Source organism: Populus nigra, chromosome 1 (assembly GCF_951802175.1).
Source record: "Populus nigra chromosome 1, ddPopNigr1.1, whole genome shotgun sequence".
In the NCBI taxonomy this organism is placed as follows: domain Eukaryota; kingdom Viridiplantae; phylum Streptophyta; class Magnoliopsida; order Malpighiales; family Salicaceae; genus Populus; species Populus nigra.
In genome coordinates this window covers 12,888,625-12,902,715 of record NC_084852.1, presented here as the reverse complement: position 1 = coordinate 12,902,715, position 14,091 = coordinate 12,888,625, and the positions used below count along the sequence as shown (strand labels likewise).

The following is a 14,091-nucleotide window of genomic DNA, read 5'->3' as shown; positions in this document are numbered from 1 at the left end:
AAATAAATCCCCCGTTCTCGTTCTCTATCTATAGAAAAGAAAAACCACGCTTCGGCTTTGCCTCTGCTAAAATCGCACCACCCAAACCCTTTTTCATTACTTAAACAGAAAAAATAAAAAATAAAAAAATCTCTCTCGCTCCCTTCAATTTTTACCCGCCCAAAAGGTTTTTATAACGTCTCTAATGTTTTCAATTCTTTAAGCTTTCTCCTTCTCTAGGGTTTCTCCTTGGATCTCTATCTCCTCTCACGCCTCTAATCTCAATCTCTTGCAGGTACCTGTGCTTGAAACGGCGTCGTGGTCAATGTACTGACTTCCTTACTGTTTAAACAAATGGATCCACCGGCGGTAGATGATTATAATAAATCTCTCCCGCAATCGGACGGTGAAACTGATTTGGTTAGCGAGAAGAGACAAATGGAGAGCGTAGAGAGCGACGAATTGGCGGCTAAAAGAGCTAAAAAAGGCGTTGGTGAGATACGGAAAGTGGCGGAGATAGTTCTGGTGCTATCTGCAATGGCGGGGATGAGAGGAGGGAAGAATCCGACGGAGGCGGAGGTGAGATTGATGGAGGAAGCGAGGGAAAAAATGGTAGAGATTTGTCAAGATTTGTCGCCTAAGGATTTAGTGGCTAGAGACTCAATTGGGACTGTTATTGAGGATTTAGGGCTTAATTTTAAGCTTAAAGATCAACGGTTAGGGTTTCGAGGATCTAGGCTGTCCATTAAGGAGAAGCTCTCCCTTTCAAAGAGGAAGGTAAGCGATATAAAGAAATTCATAATTTTTCTGTTGGAAATTTTGGTTTTCCTAGGCTTTTATGTATGTCTTTATTTATTTATTTTTACGCTTGATTTCGTAATAATCTTTCATGCATTGAAAGTTGGTTTGCTTTTGTTTGCGGGTCAACAAGTAATTAGCCAAAGATGGTTTGGACAGTTTTTCTATGGGAATTGCTTTTTTTTTTTTTTTTTTTAATTTCAGATGCGAGGTGTTATATGTTTTAGTTGATTTGGATATAGTTGGATACTTGGATTTGCTGTCCTTAAGATGCTACAAATGACTGTAGCGCATGTGAGGTTGATAGCTTTGATTTCATTCAAAAACTCGCGATATCATTGCTGTTCTTTATATGCAATACACAAATTACTGTAGTAGTGTATGCGAGGTTGATAGCTTTGATTTCGCTTGAAATTAGCATTGGCTTGTGGTAGAATAGTTTGGTTGCTTGGTAGGCGATTTGACGAGCGAAGAAACTGGGACTTAGTGCCATGTATCCTTTATTTTCTTGCACTTGAGAGAATAGAATCTCACACCCTTGTTGGACGGTGCTGGAGAAGTAGAAGTTTTCAAACACTTGTTGTGGTGTGCCTAGTAAGGCAACAAGGTTTTTTAGCATGGAGGATGTAAGGGTTAGAGATAAGAGGAGGTTGTAAGTCATTGTTTTGAAGAAGCATTGATGAGAAGTTGTAGATGTGGTTTAAGTTCTCTGTTACCCTTTAGGTTTTTTTTTTTTCATTATTTTTTTTTCTTTTAAAATTTTTAAGCTATCATGTGCTTTACCTTGTGAACAGATGTTTCTTTTGTTAAGTCTGTCTTTTTTATTTTTGTTTCTGTTGTTAATAATAAAGGGGAATTATTCGTACTAAGTCTTCATTTCTGCTTGAGATATTTAATTTTCGTTTTGGTTTAGGTCTGAGTTATATTTAAGTATAAGTTAAATAAAAGTAATCAATGCCAATGACACTATGGATTGAAACAATTACTTGTAAATAAAGCAAACTCAGTTGTACAGAAAAGGGATTTAATGACAGGGAAGAAAGAAGTCTTATAATTTTATTGCAAACAAAGAATTACAATGATAGGAAACAAGTAGCCTCCCACCACTCAAGGGAATCACTCCCATATTGGAATCACACCAACTTAAAATAGGCTTTCACTACAACATATCCTTCCAGAAAAATATTCTGCAATAAATAGAGTTACAATTGACAGTTATTAATAGATAACTACTAAGGATAAGAACAATGGCAGTTGTAGTTAACTTCTACTGTCATTTATTGCCATTGTGTAAGGTTGGAAGTTTGGCCTGCATAGAGTGCTCCCCTTCACTTGAACTAGCTTAATCTTTGTCAAATTTTATCACCCCCTTCTGCTTGTCTTTGTTTTGAATACTGTCATCATCATCATAAGAATTTGCATCAGTAATCCAAGGTTGTTCTGTGTCTGTTGGGGAATGATTCATATTGACTTCTTGCTCTGACTTCTTAATACTTCTCCAGATGGAAGAGTCCAAGAAATTTGCTGCACCTTCAGCTACATATACAACTCAAATTACACAACCGAGCTTTGGTGCCATGCCTGAAAGCCATGGGCCATCACATGCTTTTCGCGTGCTTCCTTCAGATAAACCAAGTAATATATCAGTATCTTCTGGAGTCTTTCCAGCTTCTTTGCCTGGCCATGTTTCAGCAGCAACCCCAGCATCCTCAACACTTCAACCACTCACTACTGAAGTGAAAATATCTACTGTTTCCAGTGGGTTACCTAGCAGTCAATTAGGAAGGGATTTGTCTTCTGTAGCATTTTCTAAAGTTGAAAAAACACAGTTTAAAGTGGAAGGGGGATCAAATGGGGCATCTTACGCACCGCAAGTACCAGGTAATTCTCCACATCTTTCTCCCTTTGCTCTGACCACTTTTCCCTTCTGCGCACAGTAATGGGAGTTTACTTTTTTTTTTGTTGCCTTCTCCCCCTTTTTGGATCGAAAATGCTTAGGTTGTGACTCTTTTCAGTTTCATTTGCATGCAAATTGTGAAAAATAAAATAAAATCAAAATTTAAGAATATCTTTCAAGGGAAGTTATAGAATGCATACTCGTAAGTGTAGGGACCATTATATAGAATGTATACTCTAAGTGTAGTGATTGGTAATATCCAAGAATCTTCTCTGCCAAATTTCAAACTTCATTGGATTTTTTTGAGAAACGAATAATAGAAATTCCTAGTACTAGAAATTAGTTGGACCTAAACAAAAACACTTCGATTTGATCTTCATGCAATTTATGTAAAGAACATTCTTTTGTAGGAACATTATCTATTTAATTATCTATTTAATTTGAGCATATGTATTTGGAGGGTTAAAGCAAACTTGTTAGGTGTTCTGCTGAGTTGGTCTGTGTGCCTTCTAGTTTAGTCGTTCCAACACAGGTAATTATTTGTTTGCCATTCTGCGGAGTTCTGTGTTACAGGCAGCAAGTGATCTATCATTTTTGGATTTTTATCTTTTTAAGCTCTCGTTATGGTTCCTGATCTCTTGGAATCATCATCTTCTTTCTGTTACTTGTTTTTGTTGGATGTTTAAATATACATGCTTTGTAAATTATTAACTGCAGCAAATGCTTCTGCAAATCATTCACTGGTTAACGCTCCAAGTTGGTCTATGCAACCCCATTCTGCATCCTCAGGTAAATCTGCACCAGAAAACAATATGCCAAATCATAATTCTGCCAAGGTTGAGGGAGCTGCTGACTTGGGTCGGACTCGTGCAACTCAAGCAGCAAGAGATCAAGCATTCAGACCATTTACACCTCAAACTCCACCTGCAAATTTGCCAAGCATACACCCGCCTATGCAAGGCGTGGAGTATGTTCAACCTCCATCGTTTATCAACAATCACAATGAAATTGCTAAAATTGTTCAGAAGCTATTACAGCCGAAGCTTCCTGAATATCCCACATGGATTCCCCCTTCGAGAGAATATATGACTACAGCAATGACTTGCCAAATATGCAAACTTACTGTCAATGAGGTGGAAACTGTTGTTCTTTGTGATGCTTGTGAGAGTGGATTTCACATAAAATGTCGAGAAGCAATTAATCAGAAAGGAATTCCTAGAGGTGAGTGGCACTGCAGGAATTGCATGGCATTAAGCAATGGGAAGCCTTTGCCCCCTAAATATGGCCGTGTCATGAGAAGTGCAACACCACCAAAAGGGCCTTCTAATCCAGCTGGAAGTCATTCATCATCAGAGAAGAAAGCTGAAAATGTAGATCTAAAGGTCGATCAACAAAAGTCTACAAATGGTGTTCAAAATAATGCTGGATCTGGTTCTGTCAACAATGTTGAATCAGCATCTGATTCAAGGATTTCTGGTGAAAGAGAAATGCCAAGAGATGGTATCACATCGAGTGGAAAGGATGCAGATCAGAGTACATGTAGTTTCCCCAACAACTCCACTGAAAGATCTACACAACAAGATCAAGTTTCTGAATCACCTGCTCAGGAAAAGAGTTCACTTTCTGAATCATCTGAAAAAATCAGCAACAAGTGTGAAGATTCCAAACCCTTGCATATCTCACAAGGCATTATCCAAACAGAACAATCAAATTTTCCCAAAGCTCCTTTGACACCTCATCAGGATCATTCAATCATGGAAGAGTCAGCTAGTGTAAGAGGAAGTTCTGTACCTAATAATAGGGTTGGAAAGCATCCTGGCTTGTCTTCCAGTGGCATTCGTAGTGTGGAGTGGATTGGTAATGAAATTAAAGTTGCAGATGGAAAAACTTTTTACAAGTCCTGTTGCATTGATGGAGTATCGTATAAAGTGCAGGATCATGCCCTTTTTCATTCCAGTGATGGCAAATTAACACCCTCTAAACTTCAGGTGATTGAATAATCTAGCATTCCATCATATAATTTATAGCAATTATAATTGCAAAACTACCAAGAGGAATGCGCCAAAACTTGGTTTTATCCGAGTAAACTTTACACAGCCATCCATATAAGAGTTGTAGATTTATTTCTGTATTTTCTCAGGTTGATGTGTATTTGCCACCTTTTGTGGAATTATTTTTTCTTTGTGAATCCTAATATGGAGAAATTGGCTTTTTATCACAGACCATGTGGGAGGAAATTGAAACTGGATCAAAGTGGGTTCTTGTCAGTCGGTGCTACTTTCCTGGTGACTTGCCTGCGGCTGTGGGTCACCCATGTGCCCCTGAAAGTAATGAGGTGAACTGTTTCCTCATATACTTTTGCATTTTGTTTATATTTGAAATTTTATTGGTGTTTAAGAATTGATAATTTACACATTAGTTTGGGATGGACTTGCTAGTTTCTCTGTTGTATAGATGCATTTGTACTCATGCACACACATATAATGCTTGAAAGCTGATGCTCACAAATTCTAGTTAACATGCTTTATTGGGAATTAAATTCTATTAGCCTTCTTCTTGAATTGGCTGTATGTGTGTAATGAATGTATTGCTGTTCTGTTATAGGTCTATGAATCAAATCATGAAAGCAGTGTGATGGCTAGCTTGATTGAAGGCCCATGTGAAGTTCTTCCTCCTAACAAGTTTAAGGAAATGAGTGAAAGACAGAACCTGTTAGCAATCGAGGCAAATAATGGATCAGCACCTGTTTTCATATGCAAGTATGTCTTTTACAACTACTTATGGTTGGTGTGGAGAACTGCATGATATGTCTATTTGGTTCTATGCATGTGTGCTTATGCTTATGCAGTAGTTTTCGTGGTTATCATGATAAATGTTTATTTTCACAAACAATGAAGGAGAGAAATGAGATTGAGGGAATGGTGATAGCAGGCTGGTTGATTTGTAAGTCTATCCTCATTAGAGTGACATACAACCTAATGCAACAATAACAGTGGCAATCACATTACTAACTCTCCTTCAATTTTGATTGACGGTGCCCCTTTAGTTGCCTCTTGAATTCCAGGGTGTAAAGTATCCAGTAGGTCACATTGTTTGAACTATTTAAGGTGCTGCACATGTTTTGTTTTTAATCATTCAGCTTTAGCAATGAGAGAGTTCTTAATTCAGACAAATATATTGCAATAATCTTTAGGGACAGCATGATGCTTCACTTTTGCCACTTAATTTTGCTATTGGAATGATAATTGAGATCATAAACTCAGCAACACGTGAATAAACTCTTCCCAGGAGATAGAGCAGTGGGTTCTCAGTGTCACTTTTCTGTATGACTGTTCTGTGTAGCCTTTTTTTTTCCTTAATCCCAAAGAAAAAAAAATGAAAAAGAAAGACTGGACTTTGGAATATGCTTGTTGTATTAGAAATGCCTAGATCACTATATTTTCTTCTCTTTTGTTAATTTTTTCAGAAAGTATGTGTTTTTTCCTAATATTCTAAGGAGCTTTAATCTGTGATGCAAAACTGATGAAGAGTAAGAGATGTCCAACAACGTATGGTTTCTTTATCAATTCATTTTTAATAACTTTTATGGCAGATACCTTTTTTTTTGTTTGCTCAAACCAATTGAGCAGAAACGTGGTTCAATTGACAATATGCCTTTTTTTCTCAAATACGCCTGTAGTCAACTTGGCCAGTTGTCATAACTCCTAAACCAACACTTGGACCTCAAATTTTAGGATTGGGCCAAGTGTGTAAGTTTGTTCCTTTCCTATCATGCTTGATGAGAACATCTAAGATTTTATAAGTTTCATTCAGCCTGGTTTCAAATAGACTTCTTTTGGTTCTTCTTTGACGAGAAATTTTCTGTTGCAGATGGTTTTATGATGAATTGAAAGGGAATTTTCAACCTGTTTTCCATTGATCAGTCAATATGCACATATATTGAGACTCTTAGTTGGTACCCGTGCTTCCTTTGATCAGGTAACTAAGTATCCAATGATAGTTGTTGCTTGTGATGTCATTTAGAATAATGCTTAGTTTTCGACCATACAAAAATGTAGTTTTCCTTTCATTAAAATGTATTGCATTTATGTCCAAGCCCCCTTAAGTAGGAGAAATTTCTTAAAATAGTGATATTTGTGTGTCCAAAGTTCGCTTATCCAATGAATCAATCTGTGTTTGCCAACATTTTTGTTCGAGTGAATTGAATATAGATCTCTTCCTTTACAATACCTGGGGGCAGAGCTGAAGTTTTGTTGAATAATTCATTTTTGGATGTCCACTTAACTAAGAAGGAAAGTGACATGGGCTGTGGAAGCAGCTATAAATTAGGGGCTGTTTACCAAACAAAGCAGTTGTCTTGATAACTTTTTCAGGAAAGCAGAGCATTGTTAATGTGTTAATCAGAAAATGAAAACTTTTTTCTTTTTAGCTTCACTGGTTTTTGTAATTTATCAATTTACTTTCCTAATTTTTCAAAGTTTGAAACATGTGTTTTCTTTTCCACCCAACACTAATATAATTTCAAGTGTTCTCATTAACACAGTTTCTAGTTTTAGAATTCTAGCACCAAAAAAAAAAAAAACACATGTTTTTATGGAGAAATGAAATAGAGAACTGGTCAAAGAAATAGTGAAAAATGAAAATAAAAACTGAAGCTCCGTCCCCTTATCTCACTCACTCAAGGCATGCATGGACTTGCAGTTACCTCACAAAATACCACTAGGAAATTGTTTTTTTGGGGCGAGATGGAAAAAAATTGCATGAATGCAACTTTCTAGTCAAGCTCCCTGTCATCTTATGATTATTTCTCCCCTTTCCATCCCTTCATTATATACTTATATTCATTCACAAGGATAATTATTTATTTTCCTCCCTTCTTTATGTCAAATACCAGGCAATCTACATCAAATGGGCCTGCAGGTTGATGAGTGAGTTTAGTACTCAATGTACAATTTGTAGCTCTAGTTCTTTGTATCATTATTTCCATACTAGTTCATCAAAATTTTTAGTTAACCTTTCATGCTTATCAGGTAAATTATAGAATGAACGTTCTCCTCTATTCTCTCTAGAATTATATCAGATTTCTACTTCAAATGTTCTGAAAATGCTATGAATGGTGCTCCATATGGTAAAGTAGGAACATGTTACACACGCCCGTGCTCTCGCGCACACACACAAACACTACTAACAAATATAGCAAGTGATATGTGGACCCCATTAGTGTTAAAGATTCATCAAGCATGCAAGCAATATCACATGAGTTTGTATGAAATTTGAATAAGAGACATGCTTGTTTGTATGGGCATTACTGTGTGTATTGAGAGGCAAACCTGAAATTCAAGCATCATGGCAGTCAATTGGATTGTTGTATAGGATCATGTTGTAAATAGGACCGAGGATTTGAAATTTGATTTCTCTGGAGTGGTTTAATTGCTTTCCTTAGCTGCCAATTAGGGTGTGTTGCACACGATGTGGGTTGATTGCATCTTGAAATGCTTAGACTTAAGTAAAAATACAATGACCACCTGTGTGACCAATGCTAGCTTAGCTCCTTGATGTGAACTTTTGCAGGAATGTTTTAGTGTGACAATGCGGGAGGGTTAATATTATGTATTAGTGGGTTAATGATGCTTTCTAATCGCTCGTAGCAGCTTTGAAATTTCGCCTGGCAAAGGATAGCTAGTGCTGCAATAGTTGCTGTAGGACGGTTAATAAAACTTGTGCATTTTGTGTTATGATATGCATGTCCCAGAGGATGGAAGTGTATAACAAATCAATTGCAATAATCTGTGCTTGATGATAGTGTCCGGTCTATGCTGCTGCTTCCCCGCGGATACGCTTGTGGACAAGAGCATTTATAAAGGCTGGGAACAGAAAATGAATGACCACGGCATGTATGATCAAACAATTTGCTAGTCACAAGACCTGTTATTCATCATACGAATAAGGCTAGGCAAGATGCCCTTCCCATTTACCTCTTGATCGTCTTAAATCTTAGTCAGATTTTTTTTTTAAAAATCTTATATATATATATAGATTAAATTATGATTATATTCAAATGAAATTATGATTTTAAAAGTAAAAAAAATTTCATTTTTCATATTTGTATATCTTAGCATGATGATCATTAGCATAGTAAGTTGTTTTAAATCTTTTCTAAAATAGTAGTGAGTAGTGACTAATAATAATAAAATTGTAGGATAACAAATACTCTTAACTTTCTTATAATTTTCTAAATATTCATTTGAAAAATACAAAAAAAATGCATGTGGTACATGATAAAATTGGTTGTAAAGTTCTTAAATAAAAAAAAAAGAATTTCTTAAATGCATTTTTAGGATTTTACAGTTATTTATAGGAAGTCATAAAACATAACCTTTTCATCTAACAATGGTCATTTTCATCATAACTTTTCCAAGTCCAACACCAGGGAAACAGCCCGAATAACGGTCTGCATAACCTATTTTCATCATTACATTAATTAATTAACAAAAAAATATATATATTTTTGAATTTACCATCTCCTCTCCACAAAGCACCGTTTACTAAATTATTATTTTTTTTTTGCATCTTTTAATATTAGATTTATTAAAAATTAAAATTTATAATCTATTTCAATTTGTTTTCTATGAAGTTATTCTAATTTAATAACTTGGGTTGTGGTTTTGGCTGATTAACCCTAATTAACTTTGTGTTTTGGATTTTTTTTAATTGGATTTTATTTTTTATTTTATCTTTAATATTGGATTGATTGAAAACTAAATTTTATAATTTATTTTAATTTATTTTCTATAAGATTATCCTAGTCTCATGATCCAGGTCACAGATTTGATGGGCTAGCTCGAGTTTATTTCAATTATTTTTTTATTTTATCATTTAACATTGGGTTGATTTAAAATTGAACTTTATAATTTGTTTTGATTTGTTTTCTATAGGGTTATTCAGTCTCATTACTTGAGTTATGAATTTATCAAGTTAACCAGGTTGACCTGGTTCGATCTGATATGCTTTTGTCTCAATATTTTCTAAAAAATATTGTCTTGGATTTTTTTAAGAAAAATTAAATTTTTACAAATCGTTCAAGTTGCATTTGGACTTGTCAAGTCAATCGGGTCATATCTATGATTTTATTTTTTTTTTCTATTTGAAAACATGTTAGCTAAGTCTAATTTTTTTTTTAACATTAAAAAACAACTTGATTTGATCTACAGCATAGCGTGGGCCAAGTATTTAGTTATATGCTAACCCATTTATGCTACTCAATAAAGATAACCATGACAAAAATGATCCTCTCAAGAAATAGAACCATTATAGCACATCTACAAAACACAATTACAATAACGATAAACTTAAAAAAAAACCCACCTTAGCCGACATTAAAATTGAAGGTGTAGAGTGATTCATCACTAGCTTTGGAATCTTTAGATCTAAACTAGGATTTTGTTTTGCTTGTTTTTGATTGAATGGTTTGATCTATGATTTTGAGTTTGTCTTGGGAGTTAATGATGATGATTTTGAAAAATTTAGTTAAAAACATGGTTAATAAGTATATTTGAAGTCAATTTAAAAGTGAGGTCTACTTACTTTTAAAGTTGAGACTTTATGGAATTTAATCTTCAATAAAAGCTCTTTAATATGGAATATTAACATGTTTTAAATAAATTATAGGTGAATGAGAAATTAATCTTTAAAAATTCTTGGTTGATATATTTTGATAAAACTTAAAACCTTCTAAATAACTTTATCCCACACTATAAAAAAGTAAAACTTTCTTGGTGTTTATAAAATGGAAAGTTAAGAAGTTAAAATTGGGTCTAAAAAGCACCTAAGCTTTTGGAGGAGAGAGATCCCAAGCAAAGTGGGCTATGAGTTTAAACCCACATACATGTGCGTGTCAGCCTGGTTTGGCTTATGCTCGGCCATTGGGCCAGGCTTGTGTTTGAGTTTTATAGTAAAATAATATTTTGGATCGCAAAAGATTATTTTTTACGGTCTGGAATTTGGACTTGAGCCTGGTTCATGAAGAATTATTTTTTCTAGCCTAGAGGTTTGTTCAATTCATGAAAGGTAGAATTTGATAAGTTTTTCTAGAACTCTTTCAATAATACCCGAATATTTTTTTCATCTCAAAAGTCAATTGATTTAAATAAAAAAAAATTCAGGTTTAATTTTAGTTTATTAAGGGTAATCATAGTTGTTAATGGAGGAAGTTTATTAACTTTTTGTTCCTAAAGTTCTCTATAAAAAAGGGTTGAAAAAGAGTGTTTGACATTGGTTAATTTTGCACTGTTTTAATAGAATTTGACACTTTTCTTCACTTTATTTTTTAGCATTGCTCTTCTAGTTTTAAAGCTTTATTTCTCCTAATTTATAGCTTATATTCAATCATTATAAAGGAATAATTGAGTATTATTTTCTTGGTTTGTTAGACCTTATGAGTGCAACTAAATAATATAGTGTTGTTGGAATCCTGGGAGGCTTATTAAAGAAAATCTTGTTACACCAAGTGAGGAGCAATAAAGCTTTAAGAAAAAAAGATTGATCATCGACAATAACAAAGTTTGACCAATTTTAAATTGCTTCAGCAAGTAAGTACCCTTTTGATTTTGTTTAATCTTATACATTAGTATATATGCTAGGATTGTGATTTTATCATTTATGCAAGATTATATATTTGTTTAGTAAGCATGTTAGTCCTTATTATATTGCATGTTTATAACAAAAAAATATTTTCCTCACTTGTCTAATTTTATTTGTTAATTTTTGGACATGTGACTGTTTAATGCGTGATGTTTCTGGGAAAATGTTGAGCTAATATTTTTGTCATGATTTGATTCCTGGGCCCATGACCGACAAAGCAAACATAACACCTCAAAGTGCCCCATTTGCGCTAAGCCTCAGAACTTCCATATTTGATATCATAAAAATCATAAAATAGTGCAGCATAAAACAAAATATCCAAAATTGAGAAATTTAATAAATAAATTAAAATCTAACTCTTTCATAAATAATCAAAAACAAATTCAAAACATAATTAAAATCATTATGTGGAGTATCTATGAATAACAAATAAAGAATAAACTAATGGCCTCCAGGAACAAACGAGGCATATTGACTTAAGAAGCAAGAAGAACATAGCCAAAAGATCTTGCTGCTAAAATTGATTTAAAGACCTGGAAAATATGAATGGAGGGGTAAGTCTAAACACTCAATAAGACGTCATAACTATAATACATACTAATATACATTTTAAGATAAGTGAATACGATTACATAAATCACGTACAAAATGAAACATGTATATTAAAGGTATCATATCAAATGGTATACAAAAGAAGTATTCATGTCAAAATTACATATCATATATATATAACTATGGGAAGCCAATCTGCATAGTACTGACACCCTACTCGCCAGCTAGGAAACATAATACCATGTGCATATAGGCTAACTATTCTCTGTTAGCATGAAGCAAATAACTACCATTTGTTAGTCTAGAGCTTCTAATAACGGTCTAAAGGGGTAACAAGAATCATGAGCTCAAATAAACAAATAGTATGGATATAGAGTTCCAAGTTTATCATCCAGATTGATAATGTAATCATAGTCACATCAGAACAAATATAAAGGATATATGGACCATGTCCAAATCAAACAAGCATATGATGAGTATTAAAGAAGAAAACAAAATAACAATAACAACAACTAATCAGGCTTATATAATTAACAATAATAATAATACTCATCATTTTATGCCAATATATATTTATATAAAATTCATAATAGAAATTAACCCACTCACTCGGAAAATGGAGCAAAAAGATAAACAGATGCAAAACCAGAGATTACTAAGGCTCGTTAGGAGGAACGTAAACATAACCTATAACAGATATGGAAAACACTTAAAAATGACTCAAAGCAATACAACATAAAAATTAAAACCCTAAACTTAGAGACCAAATCGTAATAATAAAGTCGAACTGACTCACTCGATCGATTTTGAACATAACCCAAACTGATCGAACCTAACAGACTTGATTAACCACCACTACGGGGTCAACCAGTCATCCATTACACAAACCAACTGGTTTGCTAGTTTAGACCAACCAGTCGACCAGAAGCAACAAGTGAACTGATCGAATGGTTCAGACCAACCGGTCAACTAGTTGGTTGGGATTTCCAGAATTTTGACATGCCAATTGAAAATTGGTGAAACAAAAAATAATAGAGATTTTGTTCTTCAACAAACCCATAATCCATACATCAACCCAGTTCCTTTTAGTCCAACTAATCACCGTAAAACATAAATTAATTTCCTTAATTCATTAGATCATCAAATCAATATAAAAACCTTAACTTCTTCATTGATCATTCCATAAACAACCCAAAAATAAAAAAAATAACATAGGAGTGAAACACTCACGTGTTACTTCCATCTTTTTTTAACCTAAAAACTCAAGATAAAAAGTTGAAATTCTTGGTTTGATGAGGATAGAGTCAAGACAGCCACAAGAACTAGAAGAGAGAAAAACAATTCTCTTGCAACTTTTTCTTATATACCTAGGTTAATTGGGTTGGGTTTGGGCTTAATTTTAGGCTTGGGTCTGATGGGCCAAAACACGAGTCTTACAATTTTAGCTGGAGATGTTATTAGTTGCATGGGTTTTAAAATCAAGAAAAGACTTTGATTATATACTTGTGGTGATTTGATTAATTAGGTTCTTTAGTTCTGAACTAGTTTATAGGCTGGTGCTACGGTGTATATCAGATCAATTATTTTTAACATAACAAAAAATATCCAGGCTATAAAGAACTATATGACATTGTTATTAAGCTCAACCCAAAAGGTCAACCTTGAAACCACCCAATCCGCATTGCCTAACTCAAGTTTAAAATTACATTGTATGAGAGTTGTCTTAATGTGACCCAATCAACTTCATTGGTCCAAAGACAAATTGTTTGTCCGGTAAAAAATATCTAAAGATAAAATAAAGAAACACATGATAAAATTAACAGAAAAAACCTTTTGACTCAACATATATCTAGCTCGAGTTTAATATTAAACTATGTGGGGGTTGCCCTAACATGACCCAATCAATTTGGCTGGTTAAAAGACAACCCTAATGTGATGATTATTGATTTACATACAGTTAGGATAAAGAGAATAGGATAAGCTAGATTCTTCGCTATGATGAAAGCTGATATGAAACCAGTGATAAATGATATCTGTAGTAGTCCTAAGGGGCCAAAACCTTTCAACCCAAGGATGAAATTAACAATAAAAATAAAATTAATATAAAAAAGTCTTTCTACCCAAATCCTTGTCTAGCATAGGTTTAAAATTAAATTGTGTTAGAATTGTCTCTATGTGATCCAATCAATTTAACCGATTCAAAAGCAACTCGGATAACCGTTAAA

At 33.9% G+C, this 14,091-nt stretch overlaps 1 protein-coding gene across 3 annotated transcripts; it reads left to right on the top strand.

The window, feature by feature from the left end:
• LOC133675061 (uncharacterized) lies at positions 1-7,768 on the top strand. Of its 3 annotated transcripts, none has more exons than XM_062096353.1 (8): positions 1-166; positions 275-756; positions 2,280-2,658; positions 3,464-4,662; positions 4,896-5,009; positions 5,279-5,433; positions 6,545-6,652; positions 7,569-7,768. In XM_062096353.1, exons 2-7 carry the CDS (start codon positions 334-336, stop codon positions 6,591-6,593), a joined length of 2,319 nt encoding a protein of 772 aa, XP_061952337.1. In that variant the 5' UTR covers positions 1-166; positions 275-333; the 3' UTR covers positions 6,594-6,652; positions 7,569-7,768. The 3 variants fall into 3 exon arrangements, with proteins under 3 accessions (XP_061952337.1, XP_061952322.1, XP_061952329.1); XM_062096338.1 differs by having other exon boundaries at positions 3,392-4,662; XM_062096345.1 differs by lacking the exon at positions 1-166 and having other exon boundaries at positions 193-756; positions 3,392-4,662.
• Positions 7,769-14,091: the final 6,323 nt, after the last annotated feature.